This window comes from Monopterus albus, unplaced genomic scaffold (assembly GCF_001952655.1).
Source record: "Monopterus albus unplaced genomic scaffold, M_albus_1.0 scaffold52.1, whole genome shotgun sequence".
NCBI lineage: Eukaryota > Metazoa > Chordata > Actinopteri > Synbranchiformes > Synbranchidae > Monopterus > Monopterus albus.
The window spans coordinates 3845191-3870236 of NW_018127932.1; the positions used below are offsets into that span (position 1 = coordinate 3845191).

At 41.4% G+C, this 25046-nt stretch overlaps 1 protein-coding gene across 2 annotated transcripts in view; it reads right to left on the reverse strand.

The window, feature by feature from the left end:
- Positions 1-9647: 9647 nt before the first annotated feature.
- cdh11 (cadherin 11, type 2, OB-cadherin (osteoblast)) overlaps positions 9648-25046 on the reverse strand; it is a 78272-nt gene continuing 62873 nt past the window's right edge. For both annotated transcript variants that reach the window (XM_020601559.1, XM_020601560.1), the window contains exons 8-16: positions 22734-22921; positions 17142-17255; positions 16872-17011; positions 16579-16715; positions 14884-15005; positions 14600-14717; positions 12417-12668; positions 11439-11590; positions 9648-11130 (exon numbers count right to left, since the gene is read on the reverse strand). In XM_020601559.1, coding sequence (XP_020457215.1) covers positions 10762-11130; positions 11439-11590; positions 12417-12668; positions 14600-14717; positions 14884-15005; positions 16579-16715; positions 16872-17011; positions 17142-17255; positions 22734-22921 — 1592 coding nt within the window. In that variant the 3' untranslated portion in view covers positions 9648-10761. The remainder of the gene's footprint in view (positions 11131-11438; positions 11591-12416; positions 12669-14599; positions 14718-14883; positions 15006-16578; positions 16716-16871; positions 17012-17141; positions 17256-22733; positions 22922-25046) is intronic.

Here is a 25046-nt window from a genome sequence, read left to right on the forward strand (position 1 = left end):
CACCTCAACGTGCTGTAATAGCATATAACCATGATGGTGCTGATGTGTCCTTTCAGCCTGTCCATCCACTGGAGACGTTTATTTTGTTTGGGTGCCACCCAGTCATGCAGTAGTTTTATAGAGGATTCAAAGAGATAAGATCTGTTGTTGGTCCAGTCAGTTTTGAATTTAGCAAATAAAACATCAGTGGCACAGTTGTTCCAGTTAAATGAGAGATGCACTTGGTTTGTTCAGTCAAATATTACTCGGATACTAAGACAGCCTGGCTCCAGGCCCATGGTTTCCATGTTTTCATTTAATCATGCTGATTTACAAGGGGGCAAACTTCTCTATGTTTTGGCTAAACTGGTTCAGGTTTGTCTGTTTTTCTTTACTCCTCCTCGCTTCCAGATTACAGTACCAAGATATTTTATCAGTTCAAATTTCAATTCTCCCATGTGTATGGTTTTGGAAATACAGCAACAAGATAAGCAATCAACAATTTTTGTGGCTCCAGACCTGTCGTCTAATGCACGGGATGATGGGATGATGAAGTTACGGTGAAAGTAGAGGAGTAACTGCAGGCTAGAAAACGGACAGAAGTGGAAATCATTTTAACAGTTATCTGCTCCTTCAATAGAAGTGAGAAAGAGCAAATGAACTTACTCTAATGATGTTTTTTGTGATTATTTTAAAATGATAAATAAGTATCTTAGCTAAGAGGGCTGAGGTCTAAACTCTCACACAGAGATCAGTGACCAAGAGCCCATTATTCACACACACACACACACACATACACACACACTATTTAAGTATCACGTTCAAAGCCAGGTGGGCAGTATCTCTCATGGGAGTACAAGGGAATCAGAGAGACGGGGCGAGATTGCAAAATGCAGGCCATCCGATCTCGTCTAGCTACAAATGAAACAATAAGCTGTTTCCCCATGTTTAACTTTCCCTGCAAGGCATATTAGTACAAACAGAAACCTCATGTGAATATAAGGATGAATACAAATATAATAATTTGACATCACAACAGGAATGCAATTTGTGCTCTGGAGTGTGTGAGACCGAAGAGAGCAATGTGGGGCAAAGTTCTCTGCACATCTATTCTTATCTTTGTGCAGGTGCCAGCAGAACCCAACAAGGTCATAGCCTTGCACAAAGTTTCAGATAAACTCTATTACACTGTCGAGGAAAAAAATTGCAAACAGCCCTCATCTGGATTACTTACACACCCAGGAATCTGGACTGGAGTTTTATTTTGGAAACAAATACACACAAGCATAAATAATTAATGTTTCTAGCCTCATATTGGTCATATTCTGTCCAGGGTGTACCCCACCCTAGCTCCACCTGCCCTTAGCTAATGAATGCATGAATATAATATCACTGTCACCACTCTTTGTTTTTTCTTTTATTAATTTTGTGCAAACCTTTAAACAGAGTGGAAACATCTTAACAAATTCTATATGTAATATTAATATTTTATCAATACTAGGTGCTGCTCAGATGTGTAATGTTAGCAGCAGCCTGGGATCCATTACAGCAAAGGCACCATCTCTAAGTTCAAGTCTGGACCTCAGAGTATGCAGAAGCATCTGCTTTGAGGGCATAAGAGCCCTGCAAGGGGTGTGGAGATGCAAAAGCTCAGAGGTACAGTCAAGCTAACCTGTGTAGCGCCTTAAAAACAAACAAAAGCCTAAAATAAATTCTGACCTGAACTGGAAACCAATGGTGAAATATTTTCATATTTACACACTGCCTGCATTTGTAAGTTTTTGAAAAGGACAGTCTGAGACTTAATACCACGTCATGTACTGGCTGGTCATGTGCAGACATGAAATAAGAGAACTTTTCAAATCTTTTTCAACCTTTATACAGTTTTACTTACACTTGACACTATTTCTGTCCAATGTTGATAAATGCATTCCAGTCCAAAATGATTGCCTCACCTTTTTTGTATGGCAGTAGTAGGCTGTTCACCAAGTGTGGTCGGGTGATGAGATCAGGGGAGGATTATGAGGACATATCAGGAGAAGAGGACCAGAGGAGATGAGGGGGTGGTATCACTAACCATGCAGATTTGTTTCACCGACTTGGACTGGTGGCTTTGCTGCAAAGTAGTGTGGAGGATCAGGGGAAGAGATGATGATTATGGAAATGAGTAAGCTCTCTTTCTGAAAGATTAAACAGGCCATTGATTGCTTTTACATAACCTTCACTCACTGACAGGCAGGATTTCTCTGGACCTGTCTCCCTCACTTTCAGTGACGCACACAGGCGCACACAGTTTGCCTTTTTGTCTGGTGCTTTATCTGCTGTCCCTCCTGTGTAAAAATGCCCTCTCCCCAACCTCTTCTTTGTTAGATTCAGTTTCAGACACCAAAACACTGCCATACCCACAAAACCAGAGAGCTGCCATCTGATTCCTCAGACTCCAGAGGTCAGTGCTTGTCATGAGAGAGCCTGCTGTCACTTCTCAGTTTGTGTTTGCATAGTTTTGCATGCATGTACTACTTTTTCATACTATATGTATGTGCAATGTGGACAGCTGGACAAACGATGTAACACACTGCCTCATGTCCCAGTATGTGCATGTATCCATAAAGACAATGACCACCACACATGGATGTTCTCTATATCAAAGATGAGACCTGACAGTGCTTTTTGTTTTCCTCATCATAAGACTATGTATACGATGGGTGGACATAAAGAGAAAGAGTGGCACAAGAAGAGAGGCAGATGGAATAAGCAGAATGCAGCAGGGTCAACACTCCTGCCCGTAGAACTAAATCCAACAATTTAACTTGCAGTATGACTTGATCCATGCATATTGACATGGAGGCCTTGTACTGTAAAGGCTTTTTTTGTAGTCCATTCAAAGCCATTTTCTTGGAGAGCATGCATGCTTTACCTTAACAGTTTGGACAGTGTGGTATATTAATCCATATTGAACCATTTGGAGAGGCATTTTCCAAAATAATTCTGCCAATAGGCATGAATACCAATTTGTCCTCAATCATTCAGGGACCCATTTAATCCTCCCATGACACAGCTTTGAGTAGCAACCTAGATTTTGACACATAATAGTCCAGCTGGTGGCTTCAAACGGTGCTAAGCTCTTAACTAATTGCCAACACAACCTTCAATTTCACTGAAATTTCATGAAAATGCCAGCCAACACAACCTTCAATTTCACTGAAAATGCCATTTTTTTTCCTCCTGTTTCCCCAGGACATGCAGCAGGTGTAGCACACAGCTGAGATTTAGCTGCTGCAGAGGTTGGGCCAGTGGAGGCTGCTGTGCTAATCCTTGTCAATAAGAGAAGTTTCCCACCGAGGGCACGGCTGACACTGTCAGCAGTCAACAGCTTTATGGACAAACAATTTTGCCTTTCAGCTTCAATATAGTTATAAAAACAACCATAATTTCTGTTAAGGATGGAATGTGTTAATGATTTAGTTTTATGACTATTTTTGGTCAGGTCTGTATTTGGACCTCATCTGTTGGTTCTCATACTGTAGAGATTTGGGCAATTGTTTTACCCACTGGCAAAACTGAATAAGATAAAACATCCTGAAATATACAGAGAAGCACAAAAACTGAATGTGTCTGTATCCTCCACCCTGATGCTGAAAATGATTTCGATAACTACATAGATAATCGTGGATACCCAGACAGAATGACCAGCAGATGATCTGCATAAATTAGTTGCATTCCTACCACAAACAAAACACATCACCATTCAGTTCCCTTTTGCACATTTGAGGTCATGTTTTTCTCAGCTAGCAAACTAGCCTGGAGGCCTTTTAACACAATCCTGCACATTGGTTTCAGCAGTTCCTTTTGTTTATCCATATTAAAATACTGTAGGCTTCCAAATGGTGCCACACCTCCAGTTGCCCATAAGTACCATGCACGTACATTGTGTAAATTGTGGACCTTTATAAATAGCTGGCTAACTTTTCATCTTACTAATTAACTCACTGACTGATGGGCTGATTTACCATGTGGGTGGTTTCTTGCTTTGTTGCTGTTTGCAGTGCATTCAAGGACATCCAACTGACACAAAAACACATTCCCCATGCATCTAACCAGCTTACATCCACTGGCAAAATTATTGAACAACTACATCACTGACTGGCTGCCTGACTGGTTAATTAACTTGCTGTCTGTCTGTCTGTCTGTGATGCACCCAAGGACATGCATCCAGCTTGTACGCAAACTATTTCACACATCTCTCCTCTCTGGAGTGACGGGAAGAATATTTCCTTGTTTATTCAAGTGCCACTGCATGATTAAAAACTAATCAGGCTTCAGCCAGCCTGGGATCCCCCTACACACTGACACAGAATGAACTGTAATTATCTTAACAGGGGCATGAGGAGCGTGAGGCGGAGAAACATGGATGGAGAGAGAGGATGAATCCAAGAATAAAAAGACAAGTGTGAGGGGAAGGTGAGGAGTCCAAAGTAAAATAGACAAAGAGTAGATACAGATGGATCATAACGGTAAAATCAAGGCAGATTAACAAAGAGGAAAAATGCATGCCACGGTTGATTTAATTAAATCAGATAACACTATCTTCTCAGCTGTAGCAGTGTTTAGCTGTTATGCTTGTATATGAATTAACATTTAGCACAGGTGAGATGGCAGCTTTCTGTTTGGTTACACTAGAAATTCTTACCCAACATGAAACATGCTTCAGCCAGATATAATTTTAATATGTCTGGGTGAATTTAAATCTACTTATGTAGGCTACAAACTCTGCTAGAAAGTTTGAATGAAAAGGAGAGGAGCAGTATATGGGGCTAAAACATACCGCTTCAAGTGACTTGTATTCTTCCAGCTTGTTTTCTACAGCTGCTGAATTGTGCCTTGTCTGTTTCTTCACATTATGCTCAAGTTGACAGGGCATTAAGCCCCTTTTCCGCCGCCTGGTACCGGCTCAACTCGACTTGACTCTACTTGCCTTATTTGTTTTTCCATCAGTCAGATGTTGGGATAGTACCTGGTAATTTTTGGTATCCCCTCCGTTGAGGTTCCAAGTGAGCTGAGGCGATACCAATCGGTGATGGGTAAACACTGCAGATTACGCTTGGTCAGAGAAATTCGTCACTACCATGCAGCGATCTCGCCCACGATTAACCTGGATGTTTACATGTGATGACACCAGTCGCTTGTTCTTTATTCATTCATAATAGTTGCTGCCACTTCTGTCACAAGTGTTTATAGAGGGTAAACTTTTTTCAGGGTTACTGAATGTGATATGATCATAATGGCTACAGCTGTGCTTGCAAAGTAGAGCTAGCTAGCTGGCACATTAGCAGATCATCACACCTCCAAAATGGTCGGAGCAAATTTGTAATTGGCATTACTTGGATAGATTGACCACATGTTTGAAAACTAGAAGGCTATTTTCTTGCCTGAGAGACTATCAAACATTAATAAATAAGGTGGTGAAAGAGGGGCTTTTTAGGAACATTGTATGGAAACAAACTGAGCTCAGCTTCTTCCACCCAGAGAGAAGTGATTTGTCACAAACTCGTCATATTACTCATTGCATTTTCATTACAGTTGGAAAATTGATGATTAAGTCCTTGCAGTTCATTCATCAGTATCAAGAAATAGATTTTTGCACTTCTGTGTGAAAGGTGAGAGTAATCAAATGTGCTGATGTCAGTGTTGTTCAGGTACCATGTAGAGTTCACGAGAGTCAGAAGGAGAGAGACCAAGTGTGAACCACCTCAGACAGGGAGATACAGATGATTTCACCAAGTAAAGTGCTGATGTCAAAAATAAAGTACTGTGCACTTTGTATCACAGATTTATTTCTTGGTTTGTTAGCCAAGTAGTGGCTGCCAGTTATGTAGAATGACAGGAAAACATCTGTAATCTGACTTTGTTTTAAGACTATGTGAACCGTCAGTTGAAATTTGGCCCGAACGAAACAACTGACAATTGGAAAAGGTGAGTTTTGTGCGTTTCTAACCAAACATTTGTAGTAAGACTGAAAAGTGGACCAAGGTTTTGTGACAGTAGAATCTATAGGAATTACCTGGTCCCATTAGTTTGTGGATTTGCAGCTCGGTAGTTACAGCGGTGCTACTGGAGCCTACCTGCACCTAATTATAACACAACTTTAAAAATGTGAGGGCATGACTAAATTTTTAACTTTAACACAAGCAAAAGAGGACACGGGTACACAAGTCCTGGCTCAAACACACACCCACACTGGAATTAGCATGTGGTGACAAAGCTGCAGTGTTTCCTTTCCACGAGGCACCAGAAGCAGTTTGAAAGGCAGATTACTGCCCATTGCTACATAGTACATGTTTACCATAATGACTAATGTCAGTTTAGCACATCACACACAGACAGGAGAACAAACCTGAGGGCAAAAAGATTTTGTTGACACACAAACATATACACAATGTCCTCAGACACACTCTTGGCATCCATTGAAGATACTTTGCCTGGCTCCTAGGGGACTCATGGAGTTTAGACATTTAAGGATTAAAGTGTCATGACTAGGACATGCCCAGAGCAAGAGAAATGAAAGAATAGTGTTAAAGCTCTTTGCACTACTGATCTGCTGAAATGGAAGCTTGGTGTTAATTTTTTAACTGCTTTGGTAAGTTGCACTGTCACTACTCTCTAGGCACATTTTAGGACTAATCACAATACTTAGCTTTGAAAATCAATGTGTCCAATATAATTTAACCTCACTTACCTGTATCTCCTCCTCCTCCATCATTATGTTATTTGCATTGTACTGTATGTATTTTCCTTGCATATTATTAATTCTGTTCAGAGAGAATGTTTATAACGGTCATAATGGAGCCATTCAGACTAACCTACGCTTGACAGTAGGAGGTGCATCAGCCTGCTGATCTCCCAATGGCTGCTTCACTTGCAAAAATATCTCATTTCATGCTCTAATAAGATCACATTTGACCCATTAGCTACTGAAACATTCTTTTCGTTCTTCAACCAGACAAACCTGATTGTCCTTGTCTTTGCATCTGTCTCTGTCTCAGCGGGAGATGCTAAGTTTGCATAAACAGGTGCAAATGTTCACCCCACACACTGCATTTTGTGCTCTTCCTCACCACTCAAACTCAGTCCATTACACATCCTCATCTCTGTGTCCTCAGACATCCTTCCTTCCCTTTCTCACCTCTAGCTGGCACACACAATAGTTTACTTGTCCTCATCCCTTTTCGGATTGATTCTCTATCGATTTGGCTCTGTCTTCTCTCTTTCTACCAGTGGGACACAGCAGTAAAGGTGCAGAAGTTCACCTCTTCTTACTCCACTGCCTCCTTTGCAGTGGGACCACAGGCGGCAGCAGGCACAACAGTTCCCCTCTCTTTTTCTCATATCTCCTTTTATTTGCACTCCCCTTCACACTAACTCACATTTTTCTCTTATATGCTCACATTGCCTTGTTCCATCTGTATGCTCCATGTTAAGCTGTAGTTGACAAAGTTCAGATTCGTGTGTCTTTAATTTTCTATTTTCCGAGTCAGCTGGATTGTATTTCATGTGGAAATACACCCATCTCAGGGTAAATCCCAAACTGAATCAGAGAGCAATAGTTGGACTGGTTAGACACTACAGAAAGATTGAAATATAATAAATCACTTTTTCTTATGTTTTTCAGTTAAGTGTTAAAACATGATGGTTTAATTTGGGTAAATATGCAATTTAATTGGATGTACAGTAAATTAGCATGGGTTTAACAGATTCCTCTGTGTTGTTGATCCACTCTGAACTGATACAATGGATGCTTCTTTGAGCCGCTTGGTGAAGCTTTGAATTCTGCTTCCTCCTCCCTCTCTTCTTCGTCTTCTCTCTGCCACTCACTTTCTTTGTCGTCTTTTTGTTGCTCGGCTAAAGTGTTGCCTGACCTTTCTCAGCGTTGCTCCCCCTAGGAGTGAGTGAATGAAACGTCTCTGTCTATTTGTATACTTAATGTGCACATGTGCATGGCATTGCTTTATGATGGAGATAAACTACAGAATGAGTGACTTCTTGAAAAGCTTATTCTACATAGCTTGCATCCACACAGGCAAAAAATAAGCTTAAAAAATACAAAGACTGTGCGTGTTTCCTTCTGTATGCCAAGTTAAAAAAGGCAGTTGAAACAGAAAACCTTTTAAATCCACCAGGTCCTTATGATGCTTCCATTGTTTGTGACCAAAACCTGCAAAGCTGATGTCATTCCAATAGAAATACAGAGTTAACAAATTTTACAAAGTCTATGTGCCCTTGCATACATTTGAAAAGTCACTGCAGCTCCTTGTCAGATGACGCTGCGTTGCGGGTAAAGTTGAGCCTGGTTCAAGTGCAAGACCAGACCGAGTTTTTTCAAACTGTTTTTTCTGTGACCTGCTTGTTGGCAAGGTTTACATAGTTTCGCAAAAAGAGAACTACTCCAGGTTTTACTCCAGTTTCAGTGTAACATTCCTGAATATCATGTATTTGAGTCAACCTGGGCCCACGGTTGGCAGATATCCCAGGACGGCCATCTGACCGCCTCTTACTTACCTAATGGTCAGGGAAATGTAAGTAGTGTAGTGCCCAGTGTTAACACAGTGGTTACTCCCACACAAAGTTCAGTATCATTTTATAAAAAGCATTTATTTCAAAGTTGTTGGTTTTTTCTTTTTTTAATCTTTTTTGTCGCTTCAGAGATTGAAGCACATAGTAAAGCAACAGTACAATGTTCAGAAAATATAAGTGTGATGCTGTAACATTTTTTCAATCTTAACTTCTTAACATGTCTTTTGTTGTAATACTGGAATATTCTGCATGTATACTAAAATAAGAACTTTTAAAATTGTACAAATCGGTACCATAAAACTTGAATAAAAAGGAGGCGTTCTCGTACTGCAACAAACACAGATTGCTAGTTTTCCTCTTGAACAGGGAGAAAGAATGAAGAAACGCCAAATAATGGAAAAAAAAGAATTGACAGAGGTTGTATTCACACAGGCATAAACTGAAAAAATGATATATATTTAAAAAAAAAATTCTTGTAGCGGGCCAAAAAAAGAAAATGGAATACCACGTGGTCTCAGACGACCATAAGAACACCGAATCTGGCCTGCAAAAAGTAAAACATTAGTTTGTTCCTGTGTAGCCAAAGAAAGAACAATCGTCATAATAATGATAATAATAATAATAAAAAACAACAATCATATAATAATGTTAAAAAGAAATAGGATAAGAACCTACACGCTTAAAAAAAGGATGTTCTGGTTTCGGCCTCTCCGTATATGTAGCTCAGAAAACGCCCCTTGTGTTATTTTCCAATGTACACATTTTACGCTTCAATAACAACATATGTTGATACAACAGATGCTGCTGCCAACATAGCTGGTGTTGGGGGAAAAAACACAATACACATTTCCCCAGACCTACATTTACTGTGCTGGCAGAAACAGCACGTCCCGTTTTAAGAGTGAATGAGGCGCAAGATGGATCCTCAAAGTGATATATCACGTCTGCACATTGCTCTGTACATAACTAAGATGGAGAGTAGTTTGCTTTGTGAATATACAAAAGGAGAAAACAAAAGAGAATGCACCGCGTTGCAAGAGTGTCCATTAGGTTTAAGGCGATTTTTAGAGCTCACAGGTTTTTACTAGTTGTGATTGACCATCATTGGTGGACTCCGAATGAGGAAGTGATCATTCATTGGTGCATTTGGTATGGGAAGTGATTGTTAATGGAAGGAATGGGGACACAGGGGGTGAGGACGTGGACACAGCCTCATGTCTTCTATGCAGTGAAGAATGAAAACAAAGAATCGTCCACAGATGTGAAGTTGAATCCATGTTGAGTCTCTCTTCTTGGGAGTACAAAAAATGTATATATATATGTGTGTAGCATTTTCACAGATACTCAGTCCTTGTATGTTCGTTTATCTGTGTGTAGCTACTGAAGCTAGCGGTCCCTACCATTACTCTAGTTGTGTTTACCCCTGGAGTTGTTGTTTGTTTATTATAAGGCCACCATACTGTGAAGATGCTGTGAGCGTCTTCAGAGTATCAACAACCCAGAGTCTGTCACGCTATCGAAACCAAAGTACCTGCTTATTCTGCACACACAGCAACACATTTGAAAAAGCATTTCAACTGTTTGATCCCCTGACACATCTTCATTACCTCTATTTTCTCTTTCAAAACATCAGGCAGTTGCTGTCTCCCTCTTTCATTTGCTTATATCTTCCGCTTTCTCTCAATGTCACATAAATACACCACAAAGAGAGCAACTATGGAAATCTTAGGAACCTGTTATGGGAATAAAATCACTCTCATGAGGACATTTGTGAATCCAGTCCACAAAAGTATATAGAACCTCTAAACTAAACAGTTTGCTGTAAGCCAGTCATCTTGATCATACAGCCGTATTTTTTCCCAGCACTTTTCTTCCAGACAGACATATGACCTAACAAATCTCCCAGCCCTGAAATGCTCAAGTCTGTAAAAACAGAGACAGGAGAAGAGACACAGGAGGATTTCGAGGAATGTAGGAAAAACTAGGAGCGGTTGTAGTCCGGGAGTTCACTATGTGTTCATTAACAAATCATGGAGGACCAGAGAGGTGCCATGGGAGGGAGAGCTGTTAACCTTCACTGACAAATTGACATGAACTGATCACTTGGTAGTTGAAGACAACTGGGAACAGTGGAGTGTTAACCCTCAGTTAACAAATCCTCATGGAATCAGTAAATCAGAAATCGGGTGTGTTTGCTCAGTAAGACCGTTGTTAAGAGTCTTCACCATCATCGGCATCATTAATGGAGCAGTCTTTGGTCCCGTACAAATCTGCCAGCTTCTTAAACCTTGGCCCCCAACTCTGCAGATAGTCATAGTCCAAGTCAGACTCTGTTGTGACCGACTCGAGGGAACTCAGTGACCCAGCCAATGATCCTCTTCCTTCATAGCCATAGATCTGAATGGAGTCGTAGGGAGGTGCAGTCGGGTCGCTGTCAGCCTCTGCGATTCGAGTCTTGATGAAGTCATCAACATCAATGCTGTTGGCGGCAGGACGGCCGATTCCGGGCCTGATGCCGGGACACTGAAGCTCTGGTTTGATGTCCTTCCTGGGCAGGAAACCGTTGGCACCATCCGGATTCTGAACAGTTTAAAAGAGAACACATTGTTTTAATCTAACAATGTAACATTAAGTTTGGAAAGGGAGTTTGTTTAGGATAAAGAAGTGTATTTATGGCATATGACGTGTATCATGCTCAAACATCAACAACAAACAAGGCTGGATATGAACAAAATGTGGACACTTAGATTTGTATTTTTTTGTTTTTAACCATTTAACAGTAGTTGAGTCAAAGGACTCTCTGAACACCCACTTCATCTGATATCTCGTTCAAAAAACAAAAATATGACAAATGCTAGGAGTCTTGGTGCCACTGTTCCCCTTCATACCTGCAGTGTAGCAATGTCGAAAGCCTCCGTGTCCTCCTCACCACCTCCCTCGTCATCGTAAGTGATAATATTTTCCCTGATGTCCTCCTCCTCAAACACGATCAGTGGCTCCTTCTTCTGACGCCTCAGAGCAACAAACAACACCACAATTGCTGCCAAAGAGAAACACACAACCACGCGGTTTAAATGGTCTGCGTTAAGTCATTACATAATGATCGTCACACAATCTCTGAATAGAGTGGAAAAGCGAGTATTAATTTGAATTCTCTGTGGGAGGTAATGCAATTAGGCCTTGTACAATTAATATCATTTTTGTTTTGTACTATACACACTTCATTTTAATTGCAGGTGGTTATCAACATGCCAGGCTTCCAAACGGTTCTCAGTTGTGTATTAAAATGCAGTGTAAGCTCCAAATGCAGGGATAGAATATGCAAGTACATAAAAACATAAGAGCGATAACAGCTGCAATGTGGGTTACCCAGTGGGCTGAGAAAGAAAACTAAAGCCAGAGACGCAACTGATGACTTCAGAAACTTTTACGTTGTATTGTATGCATTTTCCCAGAAAACAATTTGATTGTTCCTCAGACACTGTGCCCACACTACACGATTATGTAAGGAGGAGGTATGAGAGACAGTAGAAATGACGCTGTAGCTGCTGCCACACAAGTGTCAAATCTCGAGGAGCTCCAGTGATGCAGTGAAATCTGAATGAGGGCATGAAAGCAGGTGATCAGCCTGACTGAGCGCCCCGTGTTTCACCTCAGAGTAAAGTAAATATCAGGCATGTTTGGCATCACTGGAACAGCACGTTGATTGACTTGATTAAAAGACTCATCTGCAAACACACTGCTGGATAATCTGAGGGAACCAATTGAAATGTCAAGTCAGGAGGAGAAAATCTTAGATAAATCTATAATCCTTGATCTGTTCCACCATACAAATCTCTGATTTGAAGTCAATTTTAGCTCCTTACCAAGCAAAATGACGATACAAGCTAGTATAGCTATCAGCGCCCCGGTGCTAAGCCCAGCAGGGAGGACGTAGGGCTCCACGTTACAGGAAAGGATGGTGTCTTTGCTGTCACAAGAGCACACTCTGATGGTCAGGGTGTTGGTGCTGCTCATAGCGGGGAACCCATTGTCGTTGATCTCGATGGGAAGGTAGTAAACATCCTGGGTCAGACGGCTGAATCCCTTACGGAGCACGTAGATACTGGCTGTGCTGTCTGGAGAGGAAGAAAAATGTTGTAGAAAGACTCTCTTTAAACCATGGTGGAGTGTAAAAGACAGAAGGATATACTGCTGAGTTTGCCAAAACCAAATTCTATGGTTAGATTTCTATCAGCCTGGTCTTACACACAGAGAACATGTGCAGAAACATGCAAACAATAATGCATTTTTTCTCAGTTGCTCTTACAGCACTTATAAACACAATTTTCTTTTTTATCATTGTCTACACACACACACACACACACACACACACACACACACACACACACACACCTGGTGGCATTTGCTCACACACACAGAGACACATGTGTTGTAACACACAAGAGCCAATGAGGTGTGACTGGTGATATTAAATTCCTGTTTAATAGTGAGCACATTCATCAGCTGAGGAGGAAATGTAATCAAAGGCAGCTATGACAAGGACTAGCAGCTAGCTCTGCCTTTGCATACCCGCCCAAACACACTTCCTTCTGTCTGCTTCCCTGTGCAAACAGTTCTTATCTTTATTGCTGACAAAGAATGCGATGAAGTACTTTGGAGGCATTTTGTAAGCTTCATCACCCAGCAAAACAGTCATTACATAGTGGCTACATTTATTTCTTCATCTTTAGCTCTAGACGTAACCTTAGCACACACAGTCCTTACTTTTTATTCAAAAGCTATTCATAACATTTAACAGATTAAACACCCACAACATCTAGTGTGACAGGTTCACCAGTCATTTCACCTCATTGTTCTATATTGGTGACTGTTACCAGCAACCTTTCTATTTTGTCTTCACATATGCCTTCTTCTGTTCCACTCTTCATCTTTTAAATCACTCTTCTGTTTACCAAAAGGTTTGGGGTGTCTGCTGATTCTGCTGAATTTCTGTCCTCGTCTCAGTTCTCCTTGTGTTTTGCATGTGTGTAAATTACTACAGGATGGATGCAACATGTTTGAGCAGCCTCATGAGTTTTTTTTTTTGTGTGTATGTGTGTGTGTCTACACTAAAATGCAGACTCTTAGCCTCACTCTGCAAGGTTCACTGTACAATAAAATAGCAACAATGATCATCTTTATTTATGAGCACAGTTTAAAATAACAATGTACAGTGTTTGACCTGTGCAAAATACCATAAATTATGTATCAGTACAAAAAGTACCAAACAATAAAGAAGAGCTTAGAAGGACTCATGAAAACTTTTCACCCCAAAAGAGAGTGAAGGTAAACCCCAACCCTCTGTGCAACTGATGTCAGAGTCATCTGTTGCTATCAGCCTCCTGCCAACACTGTGACTCCCTGACAGCTGTGTGAATGTCTTTGTGTGTGTGTGTGTGGTTCTGAGAGTATCTGGACAGATGGAGTGAATCTATCTGTCCCTGTCTATCAGTCTGTCTGTGCTATGGTGTCGATACACAGATACACTCCGTGACTTTGTTATATGCCCAACTAGGTCTCTCAGATCCCAGACTTAATCCCCGTTGATCGTGTGAAACTCGGCACAATTCACATTCGTTTCACATTCACTTTCATGCTCTACTCCAGTCTTTTACAGCAGGCGAGAGAACAATTTATCCTTATTCTCTTGCCTCTCTCACATATACACATTTTCTTTCTTTAGTCTCTCTCCCAGCACTGAAAATTAATTCAATCAGTTGCCCCCTAGATATATGTACAGACGGACGGAGACCCCGCTGCAATTAATACAGCCCGCAGGACATGCATTCGTGTGTGTGAGAGAGAGATTCAGAGCACCTTCTGCTTTCTACAAGGTACTGTAAGCCTCCATCTGGTTATGCTTTGATCTAATCTGAGTGAAAGGGGGAGAATGAGAAAGAGACCATAGTTAGAGAAAAGATAGTATTGGCTGCTAGAAGGGGCTGAACACAAAGTAAGAAAGAAACGAAGTGGAGGAGATAAAGAAAATGATCAAAGGTCCATTTACCTCTGTTGTCTTTGAGGGAGAAGTTGTGGTTATGGGCGACTTCTGGGGTGAGGCTGAATGTGAAGTGTTGTCTGTGAGCCATCTCATCTTTGTCCACTGCACTTAATGTTTCAACAACCTAAACCACATAGGAGCCGTGTAAAATACCGATTATGGGGACATGTTGGAGCTGGTTAACTATAATCCTCACAAAACACCAACAAATACCGTACACACATTCCCATACAGACATGCATGCATCTACACACACACACATGCACACACGCTCACACAGATGGACGTACCTTCCCTGGCACCACAGTTTCACACATGAGGACTTCGTTGTTCGTAGCAAACTCTGGGGGGTTGTCGTTCACATCTTTCACTTTGATGTTAACACGCACTTTGGTGTCTTGGTGGTGGCCTCCTACACACACACACACACACACACACACACACACACACACACACACACACAGGAAAGGGCAAATCCATCAGCATTCTGCTACACAGAAAAAAGCAGTGACAAGTTTATTAAACACTCATTTGTGCTTGAGTGTATGTGTGTGTGATTGTGTCCACCAAACGTGGATTAGAATAGACACACAAGCAAATGTAACTATTTAAATATTTTCCAACAAGACCACGTATCATTTGTTCTGTCACTCAGCCAACTGTTATTTTGATTTTCAAAAATTACAGGCATGAGTTCGAGAGACATCAGAATTTCCTGTCACACTGTCAGATAGCCTTGTCCCATGCTTGTTATCAAAACTATTTTGATATGCAAAAGTGACAAATGTCGAGATTTGCCTGCTGGAGATGAAGGAGTTGTGATCTGATGCAGACAGAATGACGTCTAATCATCCAAAATAGACATACAGCAAACAAAGAACTCCAGAATATTAACTAAGAAGGACTGAGAGAGAGAAAAGAGTTTTTTCCATCTGTCCATTCACCTTAAAAAAAGAAAGACTGTCCACACGGTACTGCCATGCATATTTGCAATTCTAGTCAGTATGATTTTTCCGCTACCCTGTCATTACTAGGTATTTATTTAGCTTCTCGGGGCCTGTTAGCGGTTATCATAGCCTGCAGTGGTCCTAGCTTTGTGGGCGGCAAGTCGTTCCCATCTGGGCGCCTGGCGTCTAGCACACCACAGGGAAACCACGCAGTGCTTTGCTAGTTTGAGCTCCAACCACAGAATACCAAGGTGGGGCCACTGTGGCTCAAGGGCTTGTGGGGTGGAAGCCAGGGACAAAAAAACTCCAGAGGTCCTGTGTATCGACTGGCATTCCCCACTTTCCTTGCCTCACTCTTTCTGTATAGCTAGTGAGATTGTTTGGATTGGCAAGGCATGGACAGTGAAAAGTTTTAGTGGTGTCTCAACTACTTTAGTTTGTCACTTCTTTCACTGCATCAGTGTTTAGAGAACAGGTTTTTGTGTACTCCGCCTTCAGGCTGTCTTTTGTCAGATTTCTGTCTCCAGCCTCCTCACCGCTTCTCTTGTTTTTGTTTTTTTTGTTTATGCAATTAAAAAACTACCGGTATATTGGCACATGGGTTTAGGCAGTTTTTCACTTTGCTGACTGTAGTCCCACCCAAGGGGGGGGGGAGAGAATTAAAGACAACAGCTTGAATCCACTTAAAGTCAGTACATGACTGTGTGTATCCAGCCCTGCAGACTGACAGGCTGAGGTTTAGATGCAAGAAATGTACAGCCTGGTGGCTATATGGGACTTTCCATCTGTTTGTTCATCTTTGACTTTGTCTCTCCGTCCAATATCAATAGCACAGATCACACAACAGACCAGATCAAGTACAGAACAGCAGATGAACTGCTGTCATGGAACAGCTGAAAATATCAGAAAATATGATGGTGATTCAGTGGCTGTGTGTGTTAGTAGATTATATTTGAGAAAGTGAGAACTATGGAGGTACCCAGTCCCAGTTCTCCAGAATGTTTCAGGACTTGGATGAGAGTCTGTGTGCATACGTACCTATCTCTGTAGCAGACACAGATATATTATGCCAGGCCTGTGCTTCTCTGTCCAGTGGTCTCGTGATGGCAATCATGCCGTCTTCAGAGTTTATGGTGAAGAACTGCTCTATGTCTGTGTACCGAGGTATCATGTACCTACATGGTTAAGACAAATATTTGTTAGTGCCATTACACATGAACATTAAGATATATAAATACATTTTAATGTATTTTGTGGAGTTCCTTGAGTGCAGGCGAATGGTGAATGGTTGGTGAATGTCTGTGTGCATGTGTACTGTGTGTCTGTGTTACCTGACAGGATTGTTGGCGTAATCAGTGTCCTTGGCGTGGACTCGTCCCACCGGGGTGCCTTCAGGCGCATTCTCTTCTACCTCAAAAGTGTAATTGGGAGCTACAAACACAGGAGGCTCGTCTGCATCCTCCACAGATATCTACACACAAACATATAAATCACTCTTTTGATTTTTGTTCAGTCACACACCTAAAAACATACAAGCTCTTTCTCAGGTCATCATTCTTGCACACAATCATTCATTTTTCACATGTCAACATATGTAATACCTTAATTGTAGCTTCATCCTTATAGGGCCCCCAAGCAAGGAACTGAGGGTCAACATGAGGGTTGGATCCTTCTACTTTCAAGGTGTAGGTCTTTTTAGTTTCAAAGTCCACCGGCTGAAGGAGAAACGTAGACAGTGAGAGTGAATACAGGTCATTTAATCAGTGCATCTCTGTTTGACCACATTGTAACTGTAAACACACATTCAAATGATATATTGTTTTTGCTGTGTAATGAAAAACTTTTTTCTGCTGCTGAGGTGGCATTGATTTTGTGGCCAGTGCCGTATCCTTATTTTCTGGTAGGGGGAGCTGTTGCTACATTAATGAAAGCAGGGATATGATCAGCTGCATTGACATGTATCAGGCCAACTATAACTTCTAAAACAAAACCAGGAGAAATACTGGCTTTTATTTCAGTATAGTTTGTATTGCATGATATTTCAGGGTATCATATGAGTAATTTAGGACTAAAATCACTCTCTTGTTTCTGATGTCATGTTTACATCATCAAAACAATACTAGTCTGTTTTTATTGAGCCAGGATTAGGTTTGGGTGTTTGGGATGCTACATGATAAGAGGGAGGAGAACTTCCTTTGGGTCACAAGGTGGTGGGGGGGCATTCAATTCCCAGGTCATGGAAACAACAATTTGCTTAATTTTCTCTATTGTTTTTCAGGCACTACACAGTTTTAATCAATTATTCAAATTAAAAATAATTACCGTTTATAGTCTTTAGTGCCGGTTTTTAGTGTAAACGTGTAAAACCCCGTAATTCATTTAATTTGTATTGCACTTAGTCAGTTCACTTAATCCGTATTGGCCTTGATATTGATTTGACCGTCCAGAACGGAACACATTCTACACATCACGTTTTAATTCATCCTGCAGTGGCACAACAATTACAAAGTGATAACCCTCAGTCAAACACATTGATTGGGTGTGTGTGTCTTATGAATCTTCCTCTTTCTCCCGATTTATTGTCTTGTGAACTGTGTGCATACTATAGCAGGGAAAACTTTTCAGTGAAGAAACGTGTTGGCAGTCATCCTATGAGCTATAATACCCAGGAGACTCTCTCTGCTGTGATGATGAGGGCTTGTGCAGTGCCAGGCAGCACTTGGCTGTGACTTGCACTCATCTGCAGCTCTGTCGTAGCCATGATCACAGTAAATAACTCTGTTTTGGATATCATTGCTGTATTATAAACCCAGATAATAACCACTTTCCACCACCGGAATTTTTCCAGCTGGTATGGGGGTGTTTAACTGGCAAAGTCCCAGGAGGAGCAAGCTTGATCTTTTCATCTTCAGGCTGTCATCCCGTAATGCAATCCCAGGGAGAGAGGAGAAGCCACAGATTCATGAGTTTGACACAGGGTTTACCAGGGGTTACCTGTGATCAAGGTTGTCACCAAGACGACCAATACCAAGTGTTAGTTAGTAAATTTGCATGATAAAAATGTCTTATTATTTATTAGTGCACACCATTGGTTTAGGTTCTGTGCCTAAAACCTTTACTAGTCAGTGGGAGCCAGTGTTGGAGCCAGAATATTACATGAGTGTTTGCGTAGATGCCAGTCGTCATCATGTGCAGGTAAAAACCTCTGAAAACAGCTCACGGTAGCTTCTCAATCTGTCTGATTTAGTGCTGTTTCATGTGATGCAGCTGCCAAGTGACTCAGTGCTGGCGCCTCAGTGGATTGTTCCACACAACCATCTACCTGTGTGTGGTGTCTGTGTAGGTGTTTAACGTACTGATCACATGCACACTGGATGTGACCCAGTTTTTTTTTGTTACACTCCTCCTCTCTGCTTTGCTCTTTTTCTCTCTCCCAGTCTTATAGATCCCCTTTCTCTTCATTCTCTCTCTTTGTGTAATAAGCGTGAGATGATAATATTACACATCACGTTTTAATTCATCCTGCAGTGGCACAACAATTACAAAGTGATAACCCTCAGTCAAACACATTGATTGGGTGTGTGTGTCTTATGAATCTTCCTCTTTCTCCCGATTTATTGTCTTGTGAACTGTGTGCATACTATAGCAGGGAAAACTTTTCAGTGAAGAAACGTGTTGGCAGTCATCCTATGAGCTATAATACCCAGGAGACTCTCTCTGCTGTGATGATGAGGGCTTGTGCAGTGCCAGGCAGCACTTGGCTGTGACTTGCACTCATCTGCAGCTCTGTCGTAGCCATGATCACAGTAAATAACTCTGTTTTGGATATCATTGCTGTATTATAAACCCAGATAATAACCACTTTCCACCACCGGAATTTTTCCAGCTGGTATGGGGGTGTTTAACTGGCAAAGTCCCAGGAGGAGCAAGCTTGATCTTTTCATCTTCAGGCTGTCATCCCGTAATGCAATCCCAGGGAGAGAGGAGAAGCCACAGATTCATGAGTTTGACACAGGGTTTACCAGGGGTTACCTGTGATCAGGGTTGTCACCAAGACGACCAATACCAAGTGTTAGTTAGTAAATTTGCATGATAAAAATGTCTTATTATTTATTAGTGCACACCATTGGTTTAGGTTCTGTGCCTAAAACCTTTACTAGTCAGTGGGAGCCAGTGTTGGAGCCAGAATATTACATGAGTGTTTGCGTAGATGCCAGTCGTCATCATGTGCAGGTAAAAACCTCTGAAAACAGCTCACGGTAGCTTCTCAATCTGTCTGATTTAGTGCTGTTTCATGTGATGCAGCTGCCAAGTGACTCAGTGCTGGCGCCTCAGTGGATTGTTCCACACAACCATCTACCTGTGTGTGGTGTCTGTGTAGGTGTTTAACGTACTGATCACATGCACACTGGATGTGACCCAGTTTTTTTTTGTTACACTCCTCCTCTCTGCTTTGCTCTTTTTCTCTCTCCCAGTCTTATAGATCCCCTTTCTCTTCATTCTCTCTCTCTGTGTAATAAGCGTGAGATGATAATATTCACAACATTACCTTCCGCTCTTCTCTCACTCTCACTCTCGCTCTCACTCACACACACACAGACACACATCCAGCTCCTTAATATTCTGTGGACTGCTTTTGTCAGGACACAGTTGAAAGAGAATGGCTGATTAAAGCTCCATCCCCCTGTGTGTGTGCATGCATGCACATGTTTGTGAGCGGGAAAGAGGAGGGCGAGAAGGCTAGTGTCAGTGCTGATTTGAAAGTGTGTTTAGGTGTGAGTCTTTACAAGTGTTCATGTGTTGGGATGTGCATGCTTGGTGTTTGCATGGCACTGCCTCCTGGGGGCAAAAGGTGTTGATTTCCTCTGAGAGGCACTGAGACACAATCGCACACCTTTGCATCGGCATATACACACTTTGGATTTGAGATGCTATAATCATGGTGTGATCATCTGATTGCCTGCTCACACACACCTTATTATTACATTACTTCATGTTAAATAAGTGACCAGAGTGCCAAGTTAAAGCAGCACTGTACAGTGGATTAAATAGCCTTGTTAATTATGCTCTTTGATTGTGACTAACTGAATGAAATTGAATCAACTGAAGATAAATTGGTTCCTTTAGGTTGATCTTGCTGTTTCTATTTTCTAGAAGGAATAAAGTACTGTAGAGCTGAATGTGTGTATTCATGATTCAGCTGTGCATGCATGTACAGCGTAATGTATTTACAGAGTGCTCACTGGATTTAGCTAGTTTTAGCTAAATTGAGTTGAGCATAAGATGTTGACACACACGCTGAACGTTTCTCGAGCACAGTTTTCTGCTTTTGGCTGAGTTACAGCCAAACGTGCACACACACACACACACACAAACTCAGTATCCCACCTGCGTGTAATCAGTTTCTCTCATTAATTTGAGTGGCCTGTCCTGCTTTGCTCATCAGTACATTTAGTCAGTGGTTTTTAACGACTACTTTGAGGGATGCTTATCAGAAATGTACACATTTTATTTTTTATTTTTTTACTGGGTGCTGTCAAGCACAACCGCATAGTTTTCTACAGTTGGGTGATGCCTGATCTATGGGCTAACTGCCTTGCTCGAGGGCACACTGAATGTTGTTACTCATTATCATCATTCACTCATTTATGTGCTCAGTCCTGGTGACAGTGGGAAGAAAGCCTCTACCCTTGCCAGTCCAAATGATTCGCTCATGCAAAGTGCATTAAAAAGACTCATGTTGATCGATTCAGACTGAAGTTTTCCACCACATCAGTAAAAACAGCTGTGGGTTGCTCCTCTTAGCCATGTCATTGCTGTCACTATTAATGTCAATGCAGCTCACCATGAATGCCATCAGTCTTTTAAAAACATAAATACATATTTAAATGCCAAGTCTAGCAATGAATTGCATGTTTTGACAAGTTAGAAAAAACTGACCACCTGTGTGGACTGAGAATCTGACAAACTTAGGTTCCTTGATGCCCATTGAAAAAAGAAGGAAAAGGCCTTTTCCAAAACTGACTTTAGTTGAACATCTAAAGTAACGTTTATTTCCACACATGCTGATAGTTTGACTAAAAATAGTTGTTTTTTAACTGTTGGATGCCTCAGGAGCCAAACGCAGGCTCACTGGAAGATCCAGTTCATAATCCTGACCTGCAGCTATACATATAACGGAGTGTGTGTGTTTAACAGAGTGAGAGGAAAAGAAGAAATGAGTGTCTTTCTCTATATCAGACAGAGCGTGGTGTGTGCTTAAGATGGAGGGACTGTATGAGAATGTGTTCATGCATTACAGAGAGAGTGAAGAAAAGTAATTGTGTGTGCCGAGTTGGATCACTGTGCACGTGCGGGTTACAGGCACAGTGCAGAAGATGAGCTCTCTGGCCTAGGGAACAGATAATGTGCTGAAAGTCAGTATTTATATCAAACACCATAAGAAACTGAGGGTTTTTAAGATAACAGTGAAACCTTTACACCGCTCCTACCTACCTTCATTACTATTCCATACTTTCTTTTGTCATATCTTGTGTTTCTTTGTTTCTTAACACATGATATGAACACAAGTTTAAACCTGGGTGGGGTTCACACTAAACATCTTGGTCCACCTTTCCATAAATGTTTTAATGTATCAAATTGCCAAGCAATATGGTGATGCAATACCCAAGAGGTTCCATTAACTGAATAAGTGATGGAATTTCTTTTATTAATTATGGAAAAATCTTAGTGGCCTTTGCTGTCACTGCCAAAAAAAGTCATCTGCTTTATGTGGTGTTTGTCTGAAAAGTGGCTGCACATTAGCTTGTTCCGTATACTAATTATTTAAAAAATGCTATTAAGTATGTCTTAAAATTTAAAAATGAAAATTAAATTGAGCGGTAATAATAAATTGACAGAATTTTTATTTTCCTGTCCATTAAAATGATGAACAATGAGAAAGTCTAGCGGGACCTCTGCCAATATACTGTTTGGAATATGAAATGGTGAGAGCTGTGTTGCTTGTGTTTAATGTCGATGTTGATGGGTCTGACTCAGGTAATGGGGAGTCAACTCAGATTATTCTTTGGTGACTTGGACTCGAACACTGGGGACACGACTACAACACTGAATGAGACAGTGCTCTGTTCTTCTACAAAGCTTCAGACACAGTCTTAAAGAAAGAAAGGTCACAAGTCTCTTGCAGTTCTTACCTTCTTCAGTTTAATGACAGCCTCTCTGGTCTCAGAGTCAGTGCTCAATTCGAACATGCTCATTCCATCTCCATCTATTAAGCGATAGTTCACCATCCCATTGTCTCCGAGGTCGGGGTCTTTGGCCTTAAGACGGCCCACCTCCTCTCCTGGTACTTTATCCTCCAATACAGACATGGGATACACGCCTGGGAGAGAAATAAATGCAATAAATGTGCTTGGATTTGGCTGCTTGGTGATGTTAATGTCAATGTCTGGTCACTGCTTGCTTTGGCATTCCACACTCTTCAAAGTCTTTAGAGATTTCCTGGCTGGCTGCCGCAGGGTCAGTTTTGGAGGGCACAGTGGGACTAACATGAACCACACCATCTGTCTCAAAGGGTTTTAATATTCTCTATAGTGTCAGGTGGATGTGTGTGTGAGGGAGAATACACCTGGCCGCAGAATGAGAGCAGTAGGACCATACTGTATGTCTACTCTCTCCACTTTTATCCTTCTCACATCTTTCACATGCTCTTTCTGCAGATCACCTCACTCCTCCCTGAACCTTTTCTCTGCACTTTCTTTCATCTGTCGTCTGTCTGTGCTCTTTTTGTCCTAAAAGCCTCCTCTCACCTCAGACCATCATTCTGTTTTGACTCTCTTCCCAAATCTGTTTTCTTCCTCTTTCTCCTCCTCCTACTTCACTGTCCACCCTCAGTCCCTCCATCCTTCTTCCTCACCTTCGTTTACTTGCTGATTCAGGGCCTGAGCACAGATAGGACTCTTCATTTTAAGGGTTGTGCAGCATTAGCATGTTTACCCTGCTTGTCCAGGTGTAAAAATCATGTGAATCATGAAATTGATTTGGTCATGTGGCTTCTGAGCAAATGCGAGTGGAAGAGGAAGGCAATTCACAGGGCTTGATCCATCCAGCCCAAATCCTTCCTGCCACCCTCCAGCTCTCTGCCCCTTCTTCCACCACATCTCTATCGATCCTCGCCAAATCCCTCCACTCCATCATTCCTCTTCATCTCTGTCCCTGCTTTTTAAACTCCTCCATACTGTTTGACTCTCTTGCTAACAACTTTCCCTCCCTCCTCTTTTCTCATTTGCTTCTCCCCTAACAGCTCCATCTTTCCAAATCTCTCCCTTCATCCTCACTTCTCCTCCTTCTCTCCACCCTATTTCTCTCTTTCCTACAGTCTGTGTCCTGTTCCCCTGCTCTCTCTCTCTCTGTCTCTCTGTCTATCTCTCCTGTCTATTCTGGTTAAAAGCTCATTTCATTCCTTCCCTCCCTTTGCCCTTTTCCTCCCTCTTTTCTCCTGTCATTCTATTCTTGCCTTTGCTAAGTAGCTTAAGTTCAGTGGCTCCTGGCAGCTGAGTTAAACATTGTATGGCAGAACACACAGGCAGCCGGGCATACCTGGCTGTGGGGGAAAATGAAGCACAGCACATACACAGCGTGTACGTTTACATTCAAGGATCACAGTCAGATTCAAGTGTGAGTTTCACCACTTGCTAAAAATGTTATGCACTTCTAAATCACCCATACATTTGTTTTCTGAGAACAGAAACTGTGCGTTTTTGTCAGTTACTCTGGGAATGTGAAAAGATGAGTTGCTTTTATTGCTCCGACAATGAAGACCTGTTCACTCAGATCCCTGATCTCAGATGGAGAAGCTCGGATACAATATGAACACCAATAAATGTAATGATCACAGTCTCTTACAGCAATTTGTATAACATGACAGTGGGCAATTTAAATGTGATTCAGTTTTGGGAGCTTTTAGCTTTTAGCAAATTTTCCACCTTTTGATGTGATGATGTCATTATCTACTGTATACTCAACACAGTTATGGTTATACCACATTCAGTGACTATCCACACATGAGAGGTACAATTTAAGTATTAACATGAACCTCTGATGAAAAATCCTTCCTCTGCACATGATGATTTTGGTGTTGATGTTCTCATAATTTAATATGTGAAAGTAATCACTTCCATTTAGTGTAGGAAGAGGAACCATGACATTCCATTACTGTTCAACACAAAATTAAGACATGTTGTCCTTACTGCACACATTACTGACACATGGTTGTCTCATACATTTCACACAAACCTGGCAAAGAAAATAAAAGTTGGAAGATGGATTTGACATCCCTGCAGTGACACTGAAACACTTTTCTGATGGCAATTGTCTTTTCAAGTCATGTCGGAGAGTGTTGATTATTGTTATTTGTGAGGAGAAGCAACAGTTCTCTAATAATCTTAAAAGACGAAGCCTAGAGATACCAACCCAAAGATTCCTCCACAGTCTCGAATGTGTTTTAT